Source organism: Ambystoma mexicanum, chromosome 14 (assembly GCF_040938575.1).
Source record: "Ambystoma mexicanum isolate Mex_15411 chromosome 14, UKY_AmexF1_1, whole genome shotgun sequence".
Taxonomy (NCBI): Eukaryota; Metazoa; Chordata; class Amphibia; order Caudata; family Ambystomatidae; genus Ambystoma; species Ambystoma mexicanum.
In genome coordinates, this window is record NC_090940.1 from 172,982,650 (window position 1) to 173,005,393 (window position 22,744).

The 22,744-nt window shown below is 41.6% G+C and overlaps 1 protein-coding gene across 6 annotated transcripts in view; it reads right to left on the reverse strand.

The window, feature by feature from the left end:
- Positions 1-22,744, reverse strand: part of LOC138527573 (carbohydrate sulfotransferase 8-like) — a 426,404-nt gene that overhangs the window by 152,755 nt on the left and 250,905 nt on the right. Inside the window, exon 5 of one of the 6 annotated variants that reach the window (XM_069638842.1) lies at positions 18,399-22,698. The exons of the other annotated variants lie outside the window; for them this stretch is intronic. Coding sequence (XP_069494943.1) covers positions 21,851-22,698 — 848 coding nt within the window. The 3' untranslated portion in view covers positions 18,399-21,850. Of the gene's footprint in view, positions 1-18,398; positions 22,699-22,744 lie in introns of those variants that run through there. 6 annotated transcript variants of the gene reach the window in all.

The window sequence follows — 22,744 nt, forward strand, 5'->3', positions numbered from 1 at the left end:
CACTTGTGTATAGGCATGTTATAAATGCCATATCATATATCATAACAGTTTGGGCAAGGCTGCTCCCACTGGTGGCAGTATCTGACTGATTTGCATTTAGCTGGACCCCTTTTGCAATGGTGCAGACGGGCTAAAAAACAGTGGCGTGGAAGGTTGCCCAGAGCAATGCTAGTGGTTCAGATTAATTCTAAACCTTCCACCCATTAATATTTAGGTTTTAGTTTGTCTCCCTATGCGAGACAGGGTACGGCCAAATGTGGATCCCTTGCTCACTGCACCCTAGGGTGCCAAGCTGCACCTCACTGAGGAGGCCCAATAAGGCAGAAACATGTCTGGGGTTGCTTGTGTCGCTGCAGAGGGGACATGGCCTAGCAGTTTGTGCAGGGCTGGTCCCATTGGTTGCAGTACCTGACTGATTTGCATATGGGTACACCCCTTTTGCAATGGTGCAGACAGCCTAAATAACAGTGGTCTGGAAGGTTGCCCAGAGCAATGCCAGTGGTTCAGATTAATTTGAAACCTTCCAGCCATCACTTTTTTGGTTTTAGTTTGTCTCCCTAGGTGAGAGAGGGTATGCCCAGACATGGGTCCCTTGCTCACTGCGCCATAGGGAACCAAGCTGCACCTCACTGAGGAGGCCCAAAAAGGTGAAACATATCTGGGGTTGCTTGTGTTTCTGTGCAGAGGGGACCTGGCCTTGCAGTTCGAGCAGGGCTGCTCTTATTGGTGGCAGTACCTGACTGATTTGCATAAGGCTGGACCCCTTTTGCAATGGTGCAGGTGGGCTAAAAAAAAGTGGTGTGGAAGGTTGCCCAAAGCAATGCCAGTGGGTCCGATTAATTCAAAACTTTCCCCCATAACTTTTTGGGTTTTAGTTTAAATGTAAACCTTGCACAGATCAAAAATAATGAAAATCCATTAAAATAATTTACTTAATACTAAAATGCACACAAACATTATAAAAAACGTACGCTAATCACAAAATATTAAGACCAAAACAATGCAAGCAAGATAATAAAGTTAGACATTTACAATTCCAACAATTCGTAACTTTTTCTAAAAACCTAGTCAATGTGCGTATCAATGAAATATATATTTTCTAAGGATGGCTGTGCTTTGGGGGCCGGGTATATGCACAGACACCCTAACACCAACACCCCATTCCCCACTCAGTCCCCATCCCATCTTCTAAAATTTTGCCAGGCTCCTGGTTTTGGGGAATGTCAGCCATTTCATCCTAAAATCCAAATCCTGCGACTGTTGTATTGAGAACACATGATTCATGGTTACAAAATGTGTAATGCTAGGGTGAGTGTTGAGAGAACATAGATGAGCAGGTGGGCAGACAGGCAGTTTTGGCAGAAAGCCCCAGAGGAGTTAACAAGGGAGGGCAAAGGATCTTGCAGCAGTGCCATTACATGTGCTCATTCCCAGGCCGGCTCTGCAAAGTAGACCGAAGTGAGCAGTTGAGGAGGCACTGCTAGCAGTATGCAACCAAGGAGTAAACAAGAACGAGGAGGAGCAGGAGGAATCTTGCAGCAGCATCCTGATCTGTGCTCATTGGCACGCCAACTCTGCAAAGCGGACATGTGAATGGATCCTCCTGGGAACAGGCAGCCAAAGAGTTAACAAAGAGGAGGAGGAAATCATTAATTTATTTATTGGGCATTTGTTAGGCGCCTGTACAACAAACAAAACAGTGTTTCAAGGCACCACAAGGCAGAAGGGAGCATGGGAGTAAAAGAAACAATAACAATAAATAAGTAAGGAAACAAGGACGGTCCTACTAGGCCTTGTGACATTCGGAAAGTTGAAGTGCAGTAAAAAGGGTGCGGCAAAAGTAGAGATGTGGGAAGGTGGTAAGGAGGGGAGGCTAGGGTCGGATAAGTGCTAGCAGGATGCCCCAGAGGGGAAGTGCCGAAGGGTACCTGTGGGGGAGGCAGCAGTTAAGTGCAAGGGCGGAAGCCTCAAGGGAGGCGGCAGTTAAAGTGCAAGGGCGTAGATACCTCAATAAGAAGGGGGGAAGTGTGCCGCCCCGCAGTCAGGTGTGGGCCCAGAGGGAAATGCAGGGGGGGCGGTGCTGGTGGCGACTGGGCAAGGGCCTGGAACCAGTTGGACTCATGAGGGACCAGGCCGCCGTTCTCAGCGGCAGAGGGCAGTTAGCAAGGAAGGGAGAGAGGGAAGGAGGTAGAGAAAAGTAAGGTCTTAAGATGTTTCCAGAACTTGAGGTGGTCTGGTTCCAAGCAGAGAGAAGGATGGAGGCTGTTCCAGAGAGAGGCACCAGCCGAGGAAAGAGATCTGCCCCCAGCTCTCTGTTTGGAGAAACATTTGATCAGCAGAGAGTTGGAGCTGGCAGAGCGAAGGGTTCTGGAAGGAGAATATTTAGCGAGAGAGAGTTGAAGGTAGCATGGTCGTAGGCCCCGGAAAACCTTGTGGATGACACAGGGAGTCTTGAATTTGATCCTTGCAACCACTGGGAGCCAGTGGAGAGTTTTTAGGGCTGGAGAGATGTGGTCCCTGGGCTTGAGGCCAAGGAAAAATCTTGCATCCCTATTCTGGATCAGTTGAAGGGGGAGGAGGGAGGAAAGAGGCAGGTCAAGGAAGAGTCTGTTGCAGTAGTCTAGACTGGAGAGGACCAGAGCTCTAAATATATTGAGCTTCTAGGAGAAGGTGAGGAAAGGGAGAATGCCTCTGAGGAGGTGAAGTTAAGGTCTTCTTGGCAAGGTCCAAGATGTGGGGAATAAAGGAGAGAGATGAGTCAAAGCTGACCCTGAGGTTTTTGGCCTCAGAAGAAAAAGGAAGAGGGCCCATTGAGGGCTCCCATTGCCGGGGGGAAATGGGGAACAGGTTTCCCGATAAGAAGAATCTCAGAATTCTTGGCATTAAGACAGAGATCATTGGAAGCACACAAGAACTGGATAGAAGACAGGCAGTCAGGGATAATGGAGGGGGAAGAGGTAGATGTAGAGGGGAGCTTGAAGAATAGTTGTGTGTCAACCATGTAACACTGGAAGTGAGGATAGAAGGTGGAGATCAAGAAAGAGAGAGGGGCAAGGTAGGTGTTGAAAAGGTACAGCGAGAGAGAGAGTGGTGGGGGAGGGAAAAAAGGCCCAGGTGCACCTGGGAAGGACAGTTGATCAGGAAGGAGGTCAGGCAATCCAGTGCCCGGTCTGAGATACAGAGGGTATCTTGGAGTTGTTTTATCAGTATGGAGTGGTTGACTGTGTCAAAGGCAGAAGAGAGATCAGGGAGAATGAGAACAGCAGGAGAGTTGGAGTCAAGATTGGAAAGCAGTTCTTCAAGGGTGTTCATGAGCGAAGTTTCCTTGCCTCTGGATGCTCAAAATCCAGATTGATGGTCATTAGGCAACCAACAAGTTCAGTATAGTGGGTCAGTTGGGGGAAGACCAACATCTCCAGGAGGTGAGGCGATAGTTGGCTGGACACGAAGGGTCGGCAGAGGGCTTTTTAAGGAGGGGATATACAAGGGAATGCTTTAGGGAAAGAGGAAAAGAGCCAGAGGCTAAGGAGTGGTAGCAAACGTCAGCTAGAGCCGGATCGAAGAAGATGTTGTCCTTAACAGTTCTGGAAGAACAGGGACACACCTGTTTGGGTGAGACCTACATAGAGCGGACTACTCTAGAGACCTCATCAGGTGTGATAGGTGAGAAGGAGGAGAGAGTGGGGGGGAGTAAGAGAAGCAGAGGGAGGCAAGAGAGCAGGGAGAGGAAGAGAGGTGGGGGTGGAGGAGAGTGAGGTCAGGATGACCTGAGTTTTAGTTGAGAAATGGGTGGTCAGTGCCGTGCAGAGGGCCTGGGAAGGAAGAGGGGAGGTAGAGACTGCAGATAGATTGGCCAGTTCCTTGCAGATTTTGAACAATTCTGCCATGTTGTTTAGTGGCTCCAGAGATGCGGGCTTGAATGTGAGCCCTCTTCTTGGAGCGGATAGAGGAACGGTATTGCCTCTGGAGCCGGCAACAGGCCAGTTTGTGAGTGGATGAAACCGAGGTCTGCCACTTCTGTTCTTGCAGCAGCCTCCGGATGTGTGTTCATAAATATATCAACTCTGCAAAGCCGGCAGGTGGACAGGCAGTTTTGGGAACAGGCAGCCAAACAGTTAAAAAGGAGGAAGAATATTACAACAGTGTTCTGACATGTACTCGTTAACAAGCCAGCTCCACGAAGCGGGCTGCCGAACAGGCACATTCTTGGGAACATTCAGCGGCTTGGCAAAGTGGGCAAGTTAACAGGCAGTCTCGGCAGCAAGCATATTGATGCCAAGACTACCTGTTAGAATCTTGCAGCACATATGTGTGCTCATTAGCATGCCAGCTCCATGCAGTAGGCAGGTTAATTGCAGGGCTCAAGTCGAGGGAACATTTTTTCAGGAGTCCCCCCACGTTTTTCAGTGGGCACCTTGATATGCTAATTTCTGGTGACATCACATTCAATTGTTATGTTAATTAGTCCCTCCACCTTTTTTTTAGGACGTGACCACTGGTTAATGGGCAACGAGAAAGTGAGCCAAGGGCTCTCTTGGACTACTGGTCAATAGATTTATGCTCTGAAATTCCAGAACTCCTGAGTGCCCTGACTCCCCTCACTTGGACGAGACCTCATTTTGTATTTTCTTATCCCTTATTCTTATGGCGTGTAGATTGGTTGCCTTGTTGATTTTTAGTGACATAGATCATTTGTATTTGCGGCCCTGGTTGCCTGGAGTGATTACCTAAACTTACAATTTAAATGTGGCTCTTGCTTTATGTGTTGGACGATTGGGCGAGGCTCAAATTATCTGGCAACATTTCTGCACTCTAGAGCTGAGAGAACAAAGAGCAACATAACTTCACTGATCTAAAAGCCTAGAAGCGACCACAAGTACTCGGCTTTCGAAAAGAACTAGGATGCTGCTGTACTAGAGAGACCCCTGACTGGCCCATAGAGTCAGAGCCTGCTCTGTAGTACTTTAAGACGAGATAGCTGCACCTGCGAGGTGGATGGGGGTGCAGGTATATTACTCCAACACCAATCAATAAGGACAACTCAATGGTATGGCAAAGGGGAGTCCGTTTAATGACAAGTACAAAAAACAGGGAACCATGGAAATCAACAGTAATGCGATAGCCTGTCTCGCTTCAACTCCCAACAACTTCATGCAAACAGTAACAGTTATACCCAAATTTTGTCATCATTGACGTGTAACACTCAAATGTTATCATGCAATTCTATTGGTTGGAAAAGGTAACTTAAATATAGGTGCTATATCTGTATATGGTAACGGAGTGTGAGGATTGGATAAACATTATCAGGTGGCCGTCTAAGCCCTTCCTTTAAAAATGACTATGGTGGACGTCACTAAAAGTACGACGTCCCATTGGATCTACTATCTATAGGACCCTAGATTATTTGGTCCATTGTGATTGGGTTGGCTTTAACGCCATGTATAAATCTCCACTTTAATTATCAGCACGCAGAATGGTCAACCAGGTGCAGGATGCCCCAAGATTCACCCGGCCTCCCTTCCATCAATCAGTACTTTAGTGGCTATGTGTCAATTAGCTGGCTGTGGTTGGCCTCGAAACTGTAGGTTCTTGTCAGAAAAAGTTATGGTATCTTCTGTTTGGGAGACAGCCAGGCGTAGGGCATAGGTGTCTCTTCTCGCTCGGCTGGTCATGTGCTAGCACACCGTGAATCTGCTTAGTTTTCCTTCTATTTGTGCATTTAATTCTTGTTCGGCTTGGCACCTGCCTGGGCCTCATTATCTCAGCCTTCCTGAGGCAGGCTGTTCTGGTCTTAAATTTCGATTCCACGAAGCCACTGTTCGCCTCCCACTCTTCGTCTGACCTTGATTTCCCAGGCACGGGCTGCTCTTGCTGAGTTTCGATTCAGCCGTCTTTTCTCGTTTTAGCTGGAATACGAATCCTGTCCTGTTTGACCCCTAGTAACCTGAGCCAATTCTGCTTTTTGTGTAAAGTGGACTCGCACTTCTACAGTGTGCTTTGTTGAGGTAGATATATATATATATATATATATATATATATACATGTATATATATATATGTGGCGCTTGCCGCTCAATTCGTCTACTAACCATAGCAAGCTGCACTGTTTTCTTAGCTTATTGCGGTTACAAGCATATGTACAGGCGTTAGCTGGTTGAATATCTTCATCCTGCTTTAAGTTTCTTTGTATTTCAACATTGTCTCTCCTTCTAAGTTCACAATATCCTTATTCATGGTGTTTCGTCTCTGTGTGTCATCCTTTGGTTGTCGTTTCTTTCATCTGTGAGTCTGTCTGGACCCTCGTGACATCACCATTCGTCTTCAATTAAGGCCTGTTGAGTTTCCTCTTGGACAGTGTTTAAAAAATCTTCATTTCGTGTCATTTGCTGATAGGGTTGTCTCAATGGATACCTTATTGTCCATGGTTGTCTGGTTATTGGTACTTCAATAAGTATTGTTCTTCTGATAGGCACTGGGCAGAGCCCTAATGCGGCTCTCTGCTGGTTTATTTGCTCATCATACGTCACATATCTCGGTGTGAACACTCCTGGTACTTCAAAATGGGTGACTGGAGTGCAGGCTTTATTTGGGACCTCCGCTACACTTCTCCTATATATTATAGTTCTGAGGCATTGATTAGTGCTTGGTCTATTCATAGCACATCTCTTAATCTTTCTGCTTAAGATACCTATTAAGTCTGCACATAAATGAAGCTGTGTAGTAAAGATGTTGACCTGTGTTTTGCCACAGGGAGGGTCAGTCAGACTATTTAAGCCCCCTAAGGCAATCAGGTGTTCTCTGTAAAACATCCAATGGTTCAGTGCAATATTAGCCATGAAGCAAAGAACTCTCCAGCTGGAAGGGTGGCTAATGAATAAGAAGCCCTCATCAATTAAGAACTATTCTTGGAAAATGTTGTCAGAAAGATCAAGGCACGAATAACAGCAACCAAACATCGGAAAGAATGGGATAACAGCGTCTTTGTTGCCAGTGTCTACTTCTAAAATGCGTCACAACATTTCTCTGACTGATATTGTGGAACTTCAAGTAACAAAGGGACTTGAGAGCGCTCCGACTGGTGTGATTTATGCATTTCTTCAAACCCAACCTCATCTAACTTGATCGCTATAACTGTCCTTGAAAGATCCTCATTTATTGTCAAAAAGGAATGGTTGTGGGAATAAATTGAAGAAAAGTGGAACTGAAGAGGAGTGTGTGAAGAGTGGATTGAAGAAACTGGGGAGGGGTGTGGGAATGGGAAAGTAATAGATATAATAGCCAATTTTATTGAGATACCTGATGAGGGAAAAAAAAAACTGAAAGCTGTGATAGGACTATTGACAAGAACTCCTCCTGTACAAATAGTACTAAGCTTCTCCCTGCAAAGGGAAGGCCAAAACCTGGCTTTGATGAAACCAAACCTGATATCCCCATATGTAATAACCACTCTACACAGCAGTCCCGTTTTGCGTTCTTTCATCGACAGGTGTTTTTTCAAGGTCATTTTTAATGAAAAAATGATGTCCAAAAATGTAATTGAAATATATAGAGGGTAAGGGGTTAGAAGGGTTGGGGATGGCATTGGGGTACGGATAATAGTATAGGGAAGGATGGGCCTTTTATTTATTTTTTAAAGAAATCAAAGTCATTTTTTAGGCATTAGATCAGATGGGCTTGATGCTAATGTCTGCCACAGAACAGCTAAAATGAATGGAGAAAAGATTGATAAGTTTGATGAGGTTTGTCGTAACTAGGAAAGGTCTATCAGATTATGTGTCTCATAGCCTTAAGAACTTTCAGAAAGACTACTTGCAATGTAACGCTAACAGTAGCACGGGCCTTGTGGGCTCTCAGGGTCATGTATCATTACAAGTACCTCCTAATACTACTGACAAAAGCAAAACTATCACATTGGTGCCAAGGACTTAACAGAAAAGGCTTATAAAGTAGAAATAAATTCTGGTACCAGTTCAGTTAAAATAAAGACAGAAAACGCGTTTGATAGATGTATACCATCCCCTCGGTGCGGTTCCCTTTGCAGTAGTCCTACCTCTTGTTCCCCATTGAGCCCAATATCATTATGAAAACAATGTTGCACTAATAAACAAGGTTTCACAATGATGTAGTACTAATTTAATTGACACACCTATAAATACACAAGATTTTATTATGGCTCGAAGAATTAACAGGGTAGGGCCTACATAAAAGAACATTACTCGTGATTGTATCATTGTCACTCTCTGCTTGCATAGAGCGAGGGATTATTTATTAAATGGAGTTTAGCTAGTTGTGATCAATTTAACCGAAAGATTGCTGCCATTACTTTGCTTTTTTTTTTTACCATTATAAGATTAAGATCTCAGGTCTCAAGATTGTAGGACTTCTCTAAATTTGCCGAACCCATATTACTTGTGATCAAATTCCACTTCAAAACTGTTTACTCCCTTGAGATCTCTACAAGAAGTGGATTGGCCTCTGTCTCCTATGTCTAGGTCTACCCATAAGGACACACCTACCGTGGCTAATTACTCCGCTAATCCTCTTTTACTGTGGTAGAGTGTAAAAAAGATGCTCTCAGGGGAAAACATTTCATGCATTTCTAGAAATACTACTGTATAGGTAATACATTTAGAAACTCTGATACCCTTACATTTTTAGATACTTTATGTTTATCTCTCTTTTTTATACCTTCAGGAGACTTCAAAACTGGAATCACCACATACTGATGCATAAAACACAATTCTTATTGCATCCAGAAATGGACACTGCTGTAATTCTGGGGACATGAACGTCTTTCTGATAAATGACTTTTCTTGGACTTTAGAATATTATTCACACACTTTATTTTTTTCAGCTCTAAGATTTCTCAAGATTGCACCACTCTCCAGTCCTGTTGCTAAATTGTTATAGCCTGCCTAACAATACCAATCTTCCTGTTGTATTTCCTTATTATTGGATAACTTGACGTGTTGGTTAGAGAAACTATTGCTAGCGATTCTGACTGGGGAATTTAATTCAGATAGGCCAAAATATACCAGAAGATATCTTTGATGACGAGGAAGATACATTTTTGGCCATTTCATTACCGGAAATGATTGATTCAAGAAATGAAATAAATGCCCTTGGTGTCATCACTTTCTGTTAAATCAGATGTTTCTGACAAACAACCCTTTTGTGTCTATAGTGCACTGGTCTTTAATGAAGTCTTTTGAGATTATAACCAGGGTTGATAGTGATCACTCTGCCTTGTCTTTAGTCCTGAATATTTGCATTATATATATATATATATATATATATATATATATATATATATATATATATATATATATATATATATATATATATATATATATATGAAAGTACCAAAGATATCACCTGCAGAACTCTTATCCAATAATCACTGTTCTTTGAGATGGGCAATTGCTAATGAGAACATATTGATCCATAACATCTTTGGATGATATTACACCAATAGAAACCAGGATGATAATTTGGAGAGTCTTTGAGCTTTCTAAGAGCTATTAGAGGGAATAGAAAATACTAGCTTCCAAAAAACCTATACATTTTATTCCTACTAAATCGCAGAGTAGACTTTGGTTTAACATGGACTGCAAAATTCCAAAGATCTGTCTCCTGGATGCTCTTAAAATAGAGATCCATTACTGATGCAAGAAGTAACAAATAATCTAAAGGCTTAATAGCGAATATTAATAAAGTTCTTACAATAAATGCATAGGACAAATCAAATTTCAGAAAATGTGGTGGAAACAAACATTCCAGAGGAGAACTCAATAAGACATTTTTCCACATTATACAATACACAACCTGTCGATTTGGAGGTTTCATCTCCCTCTATTCCACCACTATTGGAATGAACAGATGCTTATCGTGCTCATCCTATGATAACTTTACAGGAAGTTTATTGTTCAATGATTCCTATGAAAAATAAAACTCTGGTTTGAGACTGTGCCTGCTGACATTTTTTTTAAATGTAATGTACAAATCGGACCACTCATTTCAGGATTTCTTTTAACGCAATTATTAATCAGAATAACCCATCGCTCTTTTTGATTCAGGTAAGATTTGTGAAAATATTATCCTTAAGAAAATTGAAAGGTGTATCATATAGCGCTGGTGCAATATGTATTTCTGGGAGGATTAAATACAGTTCATGGTCCTAATCTTTGTCTTATGGAAGAATCAATTTTTATAAAGATAAACTGAGTGTTTGCAGATTTTATGGACCGGAGCACTGTGTTTGATTCACTTAGTAGGACAGAATTGAGGGCGATCAATTTAATTCCCGGTATCCCTAATGGCATTCTAGTCATTATAGTGCCCGCAACATTTCTAAAAAGGTTCTGCTGATCTCTTTTTTTTTAAAACCACTGAAAAACCAAAGGTGAACCTTAGCATTCCGATATTAAAAGATATTCAGCAGCACCGTAATAGGAAAGCAATATTGCGGTATAAACACTCACCTACTAACTTAGAAATGATAATGCCAATGGATAGCGGGCCTGATTCCCACTATATGAACAAAACATTGTCTACATCTTTAATGAAATGTTTGCTTTTTCACGTCAACACATAGACAGAGTAGCAAAAAGTACCCGTACTCTGCACGGGTTCTGCAGACAGACATGATAACGCTTATCAGTTGTTTAAAATCAGTGATCCTATAGGTTGATTTTCCGAGTCACTTATTGCTTGATGTGCTTTGCACTCAAGGAGTAAACTGCACTGAGAATGGGAGTGTTTGAATGCCATACATACCCCGCAGCAGACGTGGCGGGAGGCAAGAGTTGGCATGCTGCAGCATAGTGTGACCTTCTTTGCACTCACCCCACCTGTCGCTTCACTTTGGTGTGGTGCAGTGCGTTGTGGTGCAAATTTTCCAGAAATGGTGTGTCATAGGGCCTAGAAATGTGGTTTTCCTTCAGTTGTTGTTCCTTGCATCGAGACACTTATAATTAGCTCAGTCCAGTTCTTCTTCGACCACATTGATGTTTTGACAATTTGAGGCAACCATCTCATGTGTGAAGGGGCTGAAATCTGAGGAAAGGGGTGGGTGTCCACATGTCAAAGTAGCCAGTAATGTCCATAGGGTTTTAACAAGTAACTATGCAAGATTTGGAGCAGATTGTTTCTTATACAATTACAAACAGTTCCACCAAACGAACAGATGTTCTGCTTTATATATATAGATAGAATATATATGATAGTTTAATATATCTTAAAATAACTTCTAAGCTGACATTTCTATGAACTATTATATGCACCCTTTTTTACAAAACTCCCAATTGTTTCAAGGTTTGGATTTCATGAACTAGGTAAAGATTAGATTATTTAGCAATGAAAAAGCTACTATTTCCAGGAGGATAGCTCAGGGCAGCTTGTTTGTCTTGGAAACAAAACAGCACAGATCACTTCAGGTCCCAGTCACGCGCTTAGAGACTGGTCTCCACTATTAAGCATGCTATAAAAGATTAATTATATGTGGTCTAAAGATTCATCGTCAAAATAACTTTATTTTCGGCACAATGCGATGAAAGCGTACAGATTCATAATAGACACATTACTTTAACAATTGAATAAAAGCATAACAAGAGAATTTAAAATGCATATAATACCAATTGATTTGACTTGTAGACACAGAATTAAAGTACAATTACATAAAGTGCAATTCTAAAGAGGGCATTGATTATTCAAATAGATATATATTACCATATATACAAAACCTGATCATGTCATTTCGACTTTGTTCAACAGTTCATTTCAAACATAATTATATACACTTTAAAAATTGATTTAAAACATAAAAAATACAAAGTATCTTAAAATAGGGAGAGTAACCTCGCAGCCCCAGAATCAGCAAAAGAAGTTTATTTCCAATCTTGAAATAACTATATCATTAATCTGATGTCTGGGCAGAGCTTCTGTCTGTGTAGCAATGCCCCGAGAACGTAACATGCAATACTTGTCACAGAAACAGAGCTAATGGTACTTTTGCAGAATTGTAAGGCATCCGCAACTGTGTTTTTGCCCTCACTTTGTAATAATGATTTTAGTAGCCGTACTCCCACAAATTTCAATGGATCACACAAAATAAAAAATACACAATAGTTTCCTATCCCAATTTGCATAGCAGAGACCATAGCAGAGACCATCCCCTCCACATTTCCAGGAAGTAGTGAAAGCTATAGATTTAGGGGGTAATTCATGGATTATTTGTGCCGAAAAAAATGGGATTTGTGTGCCATTCTGCCCGCATATACCTGTATAACAAATGGGGATTTGCGGGCAGAATGGCGCACAATCCCGTTTTTTTCGGTGCAAATAATCCATGAATTACCCCCTTAGTTTCCCCATCCTAAAGCTGACAAATGAGGCATGCACACACCATGGACTCAAAATAGTCCAGAAAGTCTTCTTGACCAAATTCTAACTTGCATGCTAAGTAATTTGGGCCCAATTTTAACATACTTACTGCTTCCACTAATCTAGTCCTGGTTAGGATAGTTGCTTTTTACTTTAGCCTACATTTATCACCCCTAACAATAGAGTGCCAAGGGACACTCTTAACCCCTTCTAAAACCAACACATTATTCATAGCATCCCAATATTTATCAAGTCCTTCAGTACTCCATAGCCTTAACCAATACAGTACAGGGTTTAAAGCAACCTGATCGCCAATCGGGTACACATCCATCTCCAGATGCAGCAGTACATTCGGGAAGCCTGACGGTATCTGGAGGAGTTTCTTCAATTGTTTATTTTCTATTCCATCCAACGTTTTCGGATTCACATTGCCCCACAGTTGTGCACCATCGAGGCTTGTGGGGAAAGCTTGTTTACGGTACAGTTCTAGGGCTGGGGTAGTTGCCCCCCTACCGTGTCTAACATGGAAAATTCTATGTACATCTGCGTATTTTCCCCGAGTTTTACAGGCCTTATCTAAGTGGGCAGTCCAAAGTCCGTTCTCATGGAATCTAATTCCAAGATAGTCAAAGATCGGACCTGTTCTAGTCTTTCCCCCTTTGTGCTAATAACAAGCTTACGATGCCTAATATTCCTCGTCCTGAAAACCAAAACCTTTGTTTTCTCAATATTTAATCTAAGATTAAGCTCTTCAAATTTTCTTACAAAAATACCCAGGTTTGATTTCAGGCCACAAGGGGTAGTGGCTAGCAACACTGCATCATCTCCGCACCTGTTCTAGGACAATCCAAAGACCCCTGTATCAGAGGCACAGTAATCTCTTCCATATAAATGCAGAACAACAATGACGCAAGGTGACAACCTTGCCTCACACCCTTCAGTACTCCAAAGACTTCAGTGACTTCCCCAGCCAGGCCATAGCTCACCACTGCTGCATTATTGCTGTACAGTGCCAGAATTACAGAAATTAAATGGCAGGGTGCTTTTCTTTTCTTTAGGACTTGCCATAAAACTTCCAGAGACACCCGACTGAATGCAGTCTTGAGGTCTGCAAAAACTTCATATAATTTAATTCCTTTCAAAACTGTGTACTGTTGAATCAACATGAGCAATCGGAAGCGTTGAGCTATTGTACTTTTATTCTTTTGAAAGCCTGTCTGGAGGTCGCTAATAATATTATTTTCGTTCACCCAGGCTCGTAAGTGAACCAGAACTGTTTTAGCAAATATTTTACCAACGCTGTCTAGAAGCGAAACGGGTCTGTAATTCCCAGGAAAAATCTCTACCCCCTTTCTACTATATAGGGACAATCAAAACAGATTGCCAAGAGGGAGGTCCAGATTTCAACGTAAGGATTGCGTTAAATAATTTCAATAAAAACGGGGCCCATCCCCACAATTCCTCTTTATAGAAGTCGATGGGAATTCCATCAGGCCTGGTTCTTTACCACTCTACTGAGCACACAGAGTTTTACACACTTCCTGCTCTGGTTAAGTGGAGACCGCCCTCCCTTGAAGATTCATCTGATGTGATATTTGCCTCTGCAAGGGCAGTATTTACATGTGCTATAGAGCCAATGCATAAACCCGAAAAATGCTTCCACCAGGCGTCTGCGGTGATATACCAGTGAAGCATCCCATCCCATTTGCTTCCACCGCCGAGATTCCCAAAAATCTGTAGCGTCACCATTATGAAATGCCTGCATCAGAAGGTACCGCAACGCCCCAACAAAAACATTTTTCTTGTCTAAGACCAACTTTTTAATCTACACTTACTAAGTTGTACCTTATCCACTGCGAAGTCAGTTTTAAGGCAAGCCAGTAACTGCCTCTTGGCGGCCCTGAAGTCCTCATCATACCACTTAACCCTATTTAATGTTATTTCTTTTAACTTTACGGGCTTCACAGGTAAAATGTGGAAGGAGATTATCAGTGAGCTCTTTAATCTCCCTAATAATATAATCATTTGCAGCATTGTTGCTACAGATCTGTAAATTACTCAAAATGGAGTTGGAGATTCATGGCTTCTTTTCTTGCCCCACGATTTTTGGCCGTCTAATGACTTTATAGTGACATCGTTCTAGCCTCAGCTCTTGATGTGTTATCTACATTTAGATGGCAATTCATTGCAGAGTTGAGGTTAATAGATGACGTTTGATGATCACTGACATGAGAATTCAATACTTCAAATATATCTACCCTACTCCAATCCTTGGTCATTATCACAAAGTAATCTAGGAGTCAACAGCCTTTTATCCCTGGGTATGTGTAGTGGGCTGGCTGAACGCTAGGGAAGCGGCCATTGCAGGATCTCAATCGTAAATTAAATAGGGTGTGAGTTTTGTCAATTGCTTGACTATGGTACGACGTTCACCGCCCTTTTTCTTTCGCAGCACTTCTTGCCGAAAACATTCTCCCAAAAAAAATCTTTGAAAATATGCTGGGGGTGAGGACATATAACTTCTAAGGTGGGGTGGTGTATAAGAAATAAATAATAGGGAAGGGGGGTTTGGTGGAACCCCCCTTAAAAAAAACAATTAAGAGATTTTTTTCTGCACAAAATTGTCAGCAAAAAGTACTGACCAAAAAAAGGCTGATAAATGAACATAGAACCTAGCCTGTGCACCGTCTTGGGTTTATTCGCTACCAAGGGCGGGATATCCCTTCAATATCCTGTGTCTCCCAAAATATCCTACAACTCTCTGATAGGTTCGAGTTGGGGGTTAATATCCCTAAGATTATATGTGTCTTCTCTGGGTCAGAGTGACTCTGGGAGCCAGCCAGATTCAAATTGATGACAGTGGCCCTATTGTTTAAACGGGTCGGAATCTAGGTCACATTCTTTTGTTGAGTCCATTGTACAGAGACACTCGCCACCAGACTATTGTTCTGATTTTGAAACATGCTGGCTTTTTACATTGTATGATGGCATTCACCTTCTCATTGTTGGGATTCTAAATTGGCCTCTTGGGCCCTTTAATGTTTTTTTCTTACATAGAGAATTTACTAGAAGCATTTCTTGTGAATATAACTTAACATTGCGTTGGGTCATCAAATATTAATTGGGAATTTACAGGGCACGTAGTTTATTATTTAAAAAATTGAATGGTTTCTTTTAATAGTTAATTTGCTAAGGATATGTTGCCCTCTTTAGTTAATAATTTTTTATAAGGATCAGATAATTTTCGCATTGCTGTTCCTTGGTGTGTAAACGGAATCTAGATATGGTTTGCATTTTAATCCTGTGCATTGAAAATGATTGCTGTTAATTGTATTTTATGGCAATTATGTTTTAATTATATCCTTTTATGACTTTCAAATTCAAAGTACAGTATTTTGATGATTACATGAACATCAAGCCCAATATGATTTATGTACTTTGTGACTCGAGCAGACAGCCCTTTCTCACAGACAAATGTCAAATGTACAGATCTGTGGTGATTCTTATATTCCCAACATTATTTTGGCTTTCATGCTTATCAGCCAGGAACCATCTGGGGTGCTATTTGCTCTGTTCCCATGTTTCTTAAATAGGTATTTCGAAAGAGACTGTCCATCTGGGAATGATAACATTCTGTCAGAAAATAATGTATATGATTATACTAGGATTGTATAATGTGCGTATCCAATGGTTTAGTTCTGATTATGACTGCATTAGACATTAACCATGTACATTTTTCGAAAGAGACATTTTACAATGTTGCTGCTGCCCTCTATTACTGGGACAAGGTAAATGCAGACCTTGTCAAGAAAAATAAACAAGGCATATTATGGAGATTAACTCCCAGGAGAGCCCTGCCTAAGAGGAGTCCTGCTTCTTCACACATCACTATAACATCCCCATAGGTTTATAGCAAGTCTCAACAGCTACAAGGAAGTCTGATCCAGGGCTTTGCTCCCAAAGAAGGCATGGCTCAAACACCCCCTAATTTAAAAGAGAAGTGCACATAGTTCCTTCCACTTTCCTGGCTATAGGGCTTGGATGTTTGTGGCTTTTTTGGGCCGAGGAGAATAAGTAGAAGGGCTTTGCTCTCCTGTTTTCTTGGGCATGCTTTCAAAATTTCCAGGCTCACAATGAAACCCTGGCACTGTGGGAGGCTTAAGAGTTTAAAACCCTGCCGCTGCTGAGCGAAAGACAGTGCTGAAAAGGTCATGCCTAGGTGCTGTGTGTTGTTTTACCATGATTTGTTTGAATCGAAATGACCACAGGAGAAAAAAATGTAAGTTTTTTTTTTTCAAAACTAACTTTCAGTTTTGTCTTCCACAGACATTTCGTACCACCCACTCCCCCCACCCCCTTACTTACCTTATGGCGGCACACAAAGAAGTGTGCCTCCGCAATCCCTCTGCGACGCCGGCTCCCTTCACACACATGGAAGGGAACCGGCGTTGCAGGGTCCTTTCCTTTTTTTTCTTTTCTATTAATCTTTGCTTGTCCCCCACTTTCCTTTTTATGAAGTCCTGGAATGTCGATCAAGGAGGGAGGGGGAAACCCACGCAACATAGCTCTCCTTGGTCGACATATTTGGCATTTGTTTTTTTTTTTTTAAATGCCCTATTTGGCATTTTCTTCCATTTATTTTTTATTTTTCGATAATTTATACGGATACTCTGTGAGAATATTGCAGTGGTGATTAGGCTCAGTATAAAAACTTTGTAACATAAAGGGGGAAAACATAAAAAACATTGTTCGTTTTTCAATTAGTTGCAAATAAGGGCTTTCTACATGTTGTTATGAAATGGGTTCTAAGGTGTACAAGCTGCCCAGGCCACTCTTGCCCGAGAGTACGTTCTGGAGCACATTCACTTATGCTTCTAAGCCATTCGCTGCACTTTGGCTGACTGACTGACTGGCTAAGGGTTCCCACAGTGCCTATCTATGGGCACAGTGGTGTTCACAGTGTTGGCCTGTAACCTGAACGAATCCCTGCCTGCTCCTCAGTCCTGTGAGATGGCTTTACTGTGGCATAAAGCAAATGAGCGTTCCATAGCCTCATAGTAACAGTCAAAGCATTGTAACATAGCATAACATACTGCATGGGTGCTTAACTGTTACTTCATAAAGATACATCGCAAAACATTCTTCACTCCATTGATAACCCACCACCGGCCTTGTTTGTAGCATCTATTTCCTGCACTTCCACTTGTAGTCCCTTCTCCCTGTCCATAGTGGCCATTAGTGCGGTTTATAGTCATAATGTAGAAAAAAAAATGTCGACTTACAAAAATGTAGAACAAAAAATGTAGAAAACAATAATGTCGAAAACCTATACATATAATGAAAAGAGTCAATTTTTAGAAAAAAAATGTTGAAAAAAAGAATGTCAATTAGCACTATCAATAAATACATAAACAAGAAGAGTATCATTTTTCTAGGGGGGTACCCCCCAACCTCCCTCACCCAACACCCCCCGGCCACCCCCACCACCCCCACCACCATCTCCCCCCTCATACTCAACACATTTTAATTATATATATATTTTTTTCCTAAAAATTCGAAAAAATGCAGAAAAAATTCGACATTATTGGTTTTCGACATTATTGTTTTCTAAAAAAAAATTCAACATTTTGACTTTCTAAATTATTGCATTCTAAAAAATGACTGACCACTCATTAGTGCATTGGAGATGTGCCGGGAACACCAATGTTACCGGCGCCAGTGAGGTACAAGGGAGCACCAGATAAGTGGGGCAGGGTTAAATATAGGGAAAAGGGGATGGGTGGTGGGGGGAAGGGGATACAGATATGCACTTACCTTGGTCCTGGTGGGGAGAGATGGCGGTCTCTGGGTTTTACCATGTGGTAAAGCCCCTGTTCTGAACCTCCTCATCGGCTGTGAGGACACCATCCCCCACCATCCACCGGGTACTAATTATAAAAAAAAACGCACCTCTCCCGCACCCCTTTGAGACATCTCTTTTTTGCGCTGGTTAATCAGCTGTGAGCAACTGCTTGTGGCTTTTTTTTTAAAAAATGTGTTTATTAGTGTTTTGGTTCGGACATCACTGTATAAACCTTTCACTACTATACAAAAAAAATAAAAGAAACGAATTTACACAAGAAAACAAAACATTCTCCAACAAGATTACAAAATATAATTTCCTTTTTTCAAACTTAAACAATTTCACAAAATGGCATTATTCAACATCAATTAGACAGGCAGGTTCGTAGAGTGGTCTTTGTAAGTTAAGATTTCTCGTCCTGAAGCCACAACTCTCCCAATGTTTTCGTTATCAAAGCAAGTAGACCACACAAAGCCAAAATGGAGCTCTGTCAGCTTGACAATGTCCATCCCCATGTGTCTTTTTCCCTTTTGTGGCTTTCACAAATATCTACCTTACAATGTCCCTCTCACCGATGGAGGGAGGCAAAGACAACGTGAGAGAGCGAGAGAGGCAGAGGGAGGAAAACCTGGCAAACAGAGAACCAGCGTGTACTAGATAACCCTATGAAGCCCTGGCTACCGCTAGGTGTACATATTAGACACAAGTCATTCACATGCAAGCAAACCTTACTAAGTTAAAAACATACATGTTTTCAAACAATTTACTGTAATGTTGGTTATAAATTGATAACCCAAAGCAGAATAGAAAGTTGCCACGTCCATCCAATATACTGGGGTGATTTGCTCACGTCCATCCAATATACTGGGGTGATTTGCTCACGTCCATCCAATATACTGGGGTGATTTGCTCACGTCCATCCAATATACTGGGGTGATTTGCTCACGTCCATCCAATATACTGGGGTGATTTGCTTGACTGTCTCTGGCAGATTCGGGAGCGACAAGGAGGGGTCAGAAAAGGAAAATTAGATTTATGAACGGACTGAGAATTGCATATGTTTTTATAATTTAAGCTCATCAACGGCCTATTCTGAAGAAAAATAAACTTAGCATGTTGTGATTTTGTGGAATTTCATGTAGAGTAGCTAGCAAGGAAGCGCGGCGAATTCAGATCAACTTCTTTGCATGTTCTGCACTAAATAGAAATTTGAAAGCAATTCAAATGTCTGAAATATAAAAAAGTGAGCACTCTAAAGGCAACACATGTTTTCATAGGAATCATTTGGTACATTTTTGACAAGGAAAGACCAGCCATAGAAAATGATCTCCATGTCCCAAATGGTTTGGAGACTAATAATAGTTTGTAAGTGTGATTTTATTGCTTATAAAAAAACATGTGAATTATGACACATTCAGTGTAAACATAAGTTCGTATGTCCTTATATCATGACACTGACATAGTACGCATATTAAATTGTCCTGTTGTGAAGGTAATTTTGAGGTTTTGGTGTTGCGCTCAAATTTCACTGTTCATGGAATTCTGTTCTTGTTTAATACTGGTCTTCTCAAAATGGCAGCATTCGTCAGTTACCTAGGCCTTTTACGGAGGCCCAGGTCGAAGGCTTTGTTACTTCACACTGTCCAGGGTGGCTCGGCCCAGTAGTTGTGAGTAGGCCAAGATGGCCACCGCTCTGGAGGCCGACTTCATTCAGACTAAGGTACAATGGCCACCCCTCATTTAATGTCTATTCATGAAACCGAAAATGACAATCATGGCTTTGAGACTAGATCTGTGAGATTCTTACGGTATCACTCAAATGGTAATAAGATTGCCCACAATTAAATTGACTTTGAGACACAGTTTGTTTCACTTAGCCAGATTATTCTATTTTTTCTTTACATACAGCATCTCAGTGGCAGTGACTAAGCCAAGATGGCCGCACTATTTGAGTTTCACTCAATGATTTAAAAATGGCCACCACACTTTTGGGACTAGGCATGTGAATCACGGTGTGTTGTCTATTGCCTCCTTTTGTGCACGTTTACAGCGCGGGTTGTAGTTGGAGTTGTTAATAACAATGATGCAGCCTGGAGAGGGTGAGCGTATGCGGCGCACTGTATAAAATGCGGCATGTGGGCACAGGCTATAAACTGGTACCCATGGAGTCACAGTATAATTTCCTGCTTGGTGCTTCCATGGATCTGTTCAAAACAGCAATTGTTGTACAAACCTGTCTGAGAGCCTAATCCCCTGTGAGCCGGCTGGTGGTTTTCCTTTTCCTCTTCAATAACGAGGTGAGTGTAGGGGTGTGTTGCTTGACCATTGGAGAGTAGTCTTGATAAGCACTTACAGATTGTTTTGTTTCCATTGCGTATTTTATGCTTTTTTTCATGTAGGTTTTACAGAACATTGGAAGAAGTAATGATACCTCTATGAAGCTTCAGAGTGAATGCGAGATGCATGCCAATATTGGCACGTATTGGACTGTGAGGTAAAAAGTGTACACAGTCCAGTACATGATGAAGGACTCACGTATGCAGGGGCTTTTTCCATAATGACACACTATGGGTGGTGGTGCATCCGTACTTTATGGGACCCCCCTGTTGGCACCACTGTTTTTTTTTCTGTTTATTGGTTGAATGGAAAATACATAGGATGATTATCTTGTTGCCTTTATGGATTGTGTCTGGTGAGTTAGTTGACCTTCGCTTGCCAGTGGGTTGGTAGTGGAAGTGGTATCGGGTGGGCACTGCCCCTGCTCCATTGACGGTCTGCTAAATAAGTTGTAGGATTGGGCTAGGACCCCAATGAAAACATTGAAAGTTTTGTTGAACTCTGAATATCACTTTGGTTTTCCTGTTGTAAGATTCGTTGTTTGTTTCTATTTTAAAGAGCGTGATCATGACAATGATTCTTGTCCACTTCACCGAACAATTTTCTTTGCCCTGAAGAAGGCCAGGCTTTTTTAAAATTAATCTTGCCCTAGGTCGAAACTCGAGTTGGCACTAATAACTGCGCTATGTGCCAGTGACCATTGGAAACAAATAAGTTTTTTCATATACTAGCGTGTATCGTGTATGTAAACTTGAAATATTTGCGCTGCCACAAGAGTTATAGCAGCGGCACACAGTATGTGTTAGGATGGCACCGATTGGTATGTATTACCTGTGTTTTTTAACAGAACTGAACATGTGAACTTTATGTCTGAGATACCTTTAGTGTTTGTTGTGTGATTGTAGTAAGAATGTGGATGGAAGTGTTTACCCCAGAATTGTGTAATGATTGCTTGATAAACTCTTGTTTTAGTTTGCTTTTATTGTTTGTGATTACATTGTACATGTTTAATACATTTTGCATTGATATCTTTACCCTCTTTATTTTTTTCTCTTATTGTTTTTTTTCTCCAAATTTCCTCGCCATTTTAGTGGTACATGGGTTCCTCTTGTTGGTTTATAGTTGTGATTCCCACTGAACCCATGTGTGAATAATATTTGAGTGGGATGACCTCATGTTTTGTTTTATCATGCCCATAAACATAACATACACAGATTACCACAATACTGTAAAAATAAAATCAGCGTCTAGTCCATCACAATAAGGATGGAGATTTGAGATCCCACATTCCCTATGAAATATCCTGAAATGTTTCATTTGTGATATAAATGGGATAATTGAACAAGGTAAAATCCAGATTGAATTTGTCCACGAAAGACTCCCGTTGATCACTGCTTAGGTTTCTGAAATAACGTTTGGTCATGTCCATGCTTGTTTGAACTTCATCGGCGTACTGCCTGATGTTGGGGAAATGCAAATACGAGGGGGCGCCGATGCGCTTCAAAACCTGGGCAGCATCTTCGTTCAGAGTCTCAAACTTCCCAAGAATGCTGTATTGAATGTAACAGGGACTGCACAGGTTTGTAGACAGATCCCAGTGGATGTCGGCATACTTGGGGTTTTCATGCAAGACATAGCGTACAAATTCCTCGAAGGTCACAGAGTCATTGAGGCTGCTAGAACTACCGAAGAGCTTCTTAATTTTTCGTGCAATGACTTTGCTATAGTATCCACTGCCCTCCGAGTGGAGGAACTTATTTTTGTAAGCTGAAATCAGCCTCTGGAAAGGGTCTCGGGTGAACATCACCTTTGTGTAGTTTCTTAGCATTTCCGTCTGTGTGGCGCGGGGATAGCTCGTAAGCCTCCTAAGCAAGCTTGTATTGTGAACAAAGGCATGGCTGATTTCACTGGGATCTATGTGCTCATTAGAACGAAGGAGTAAAAGGATCCTCTTCCAATTGGAACAGCCCGTCTTGGGCACCTCGCAGTAGAGTACCTTGTGGGTTTCCTCCACAAATATCTGCCTGGCAGTCTTCCGACTCAGACCAAGGGTTGAATTTGTCAGGTTATATTTCATGCACATGGAATTTAACATGTTCTTGCGATGAAGTTGAATCAACTGCCAGTTCTGTGTCGGCCCTGGAAGAGAAGATGTTCGAAAAAAAGAGTACATTTGATGAGTTAG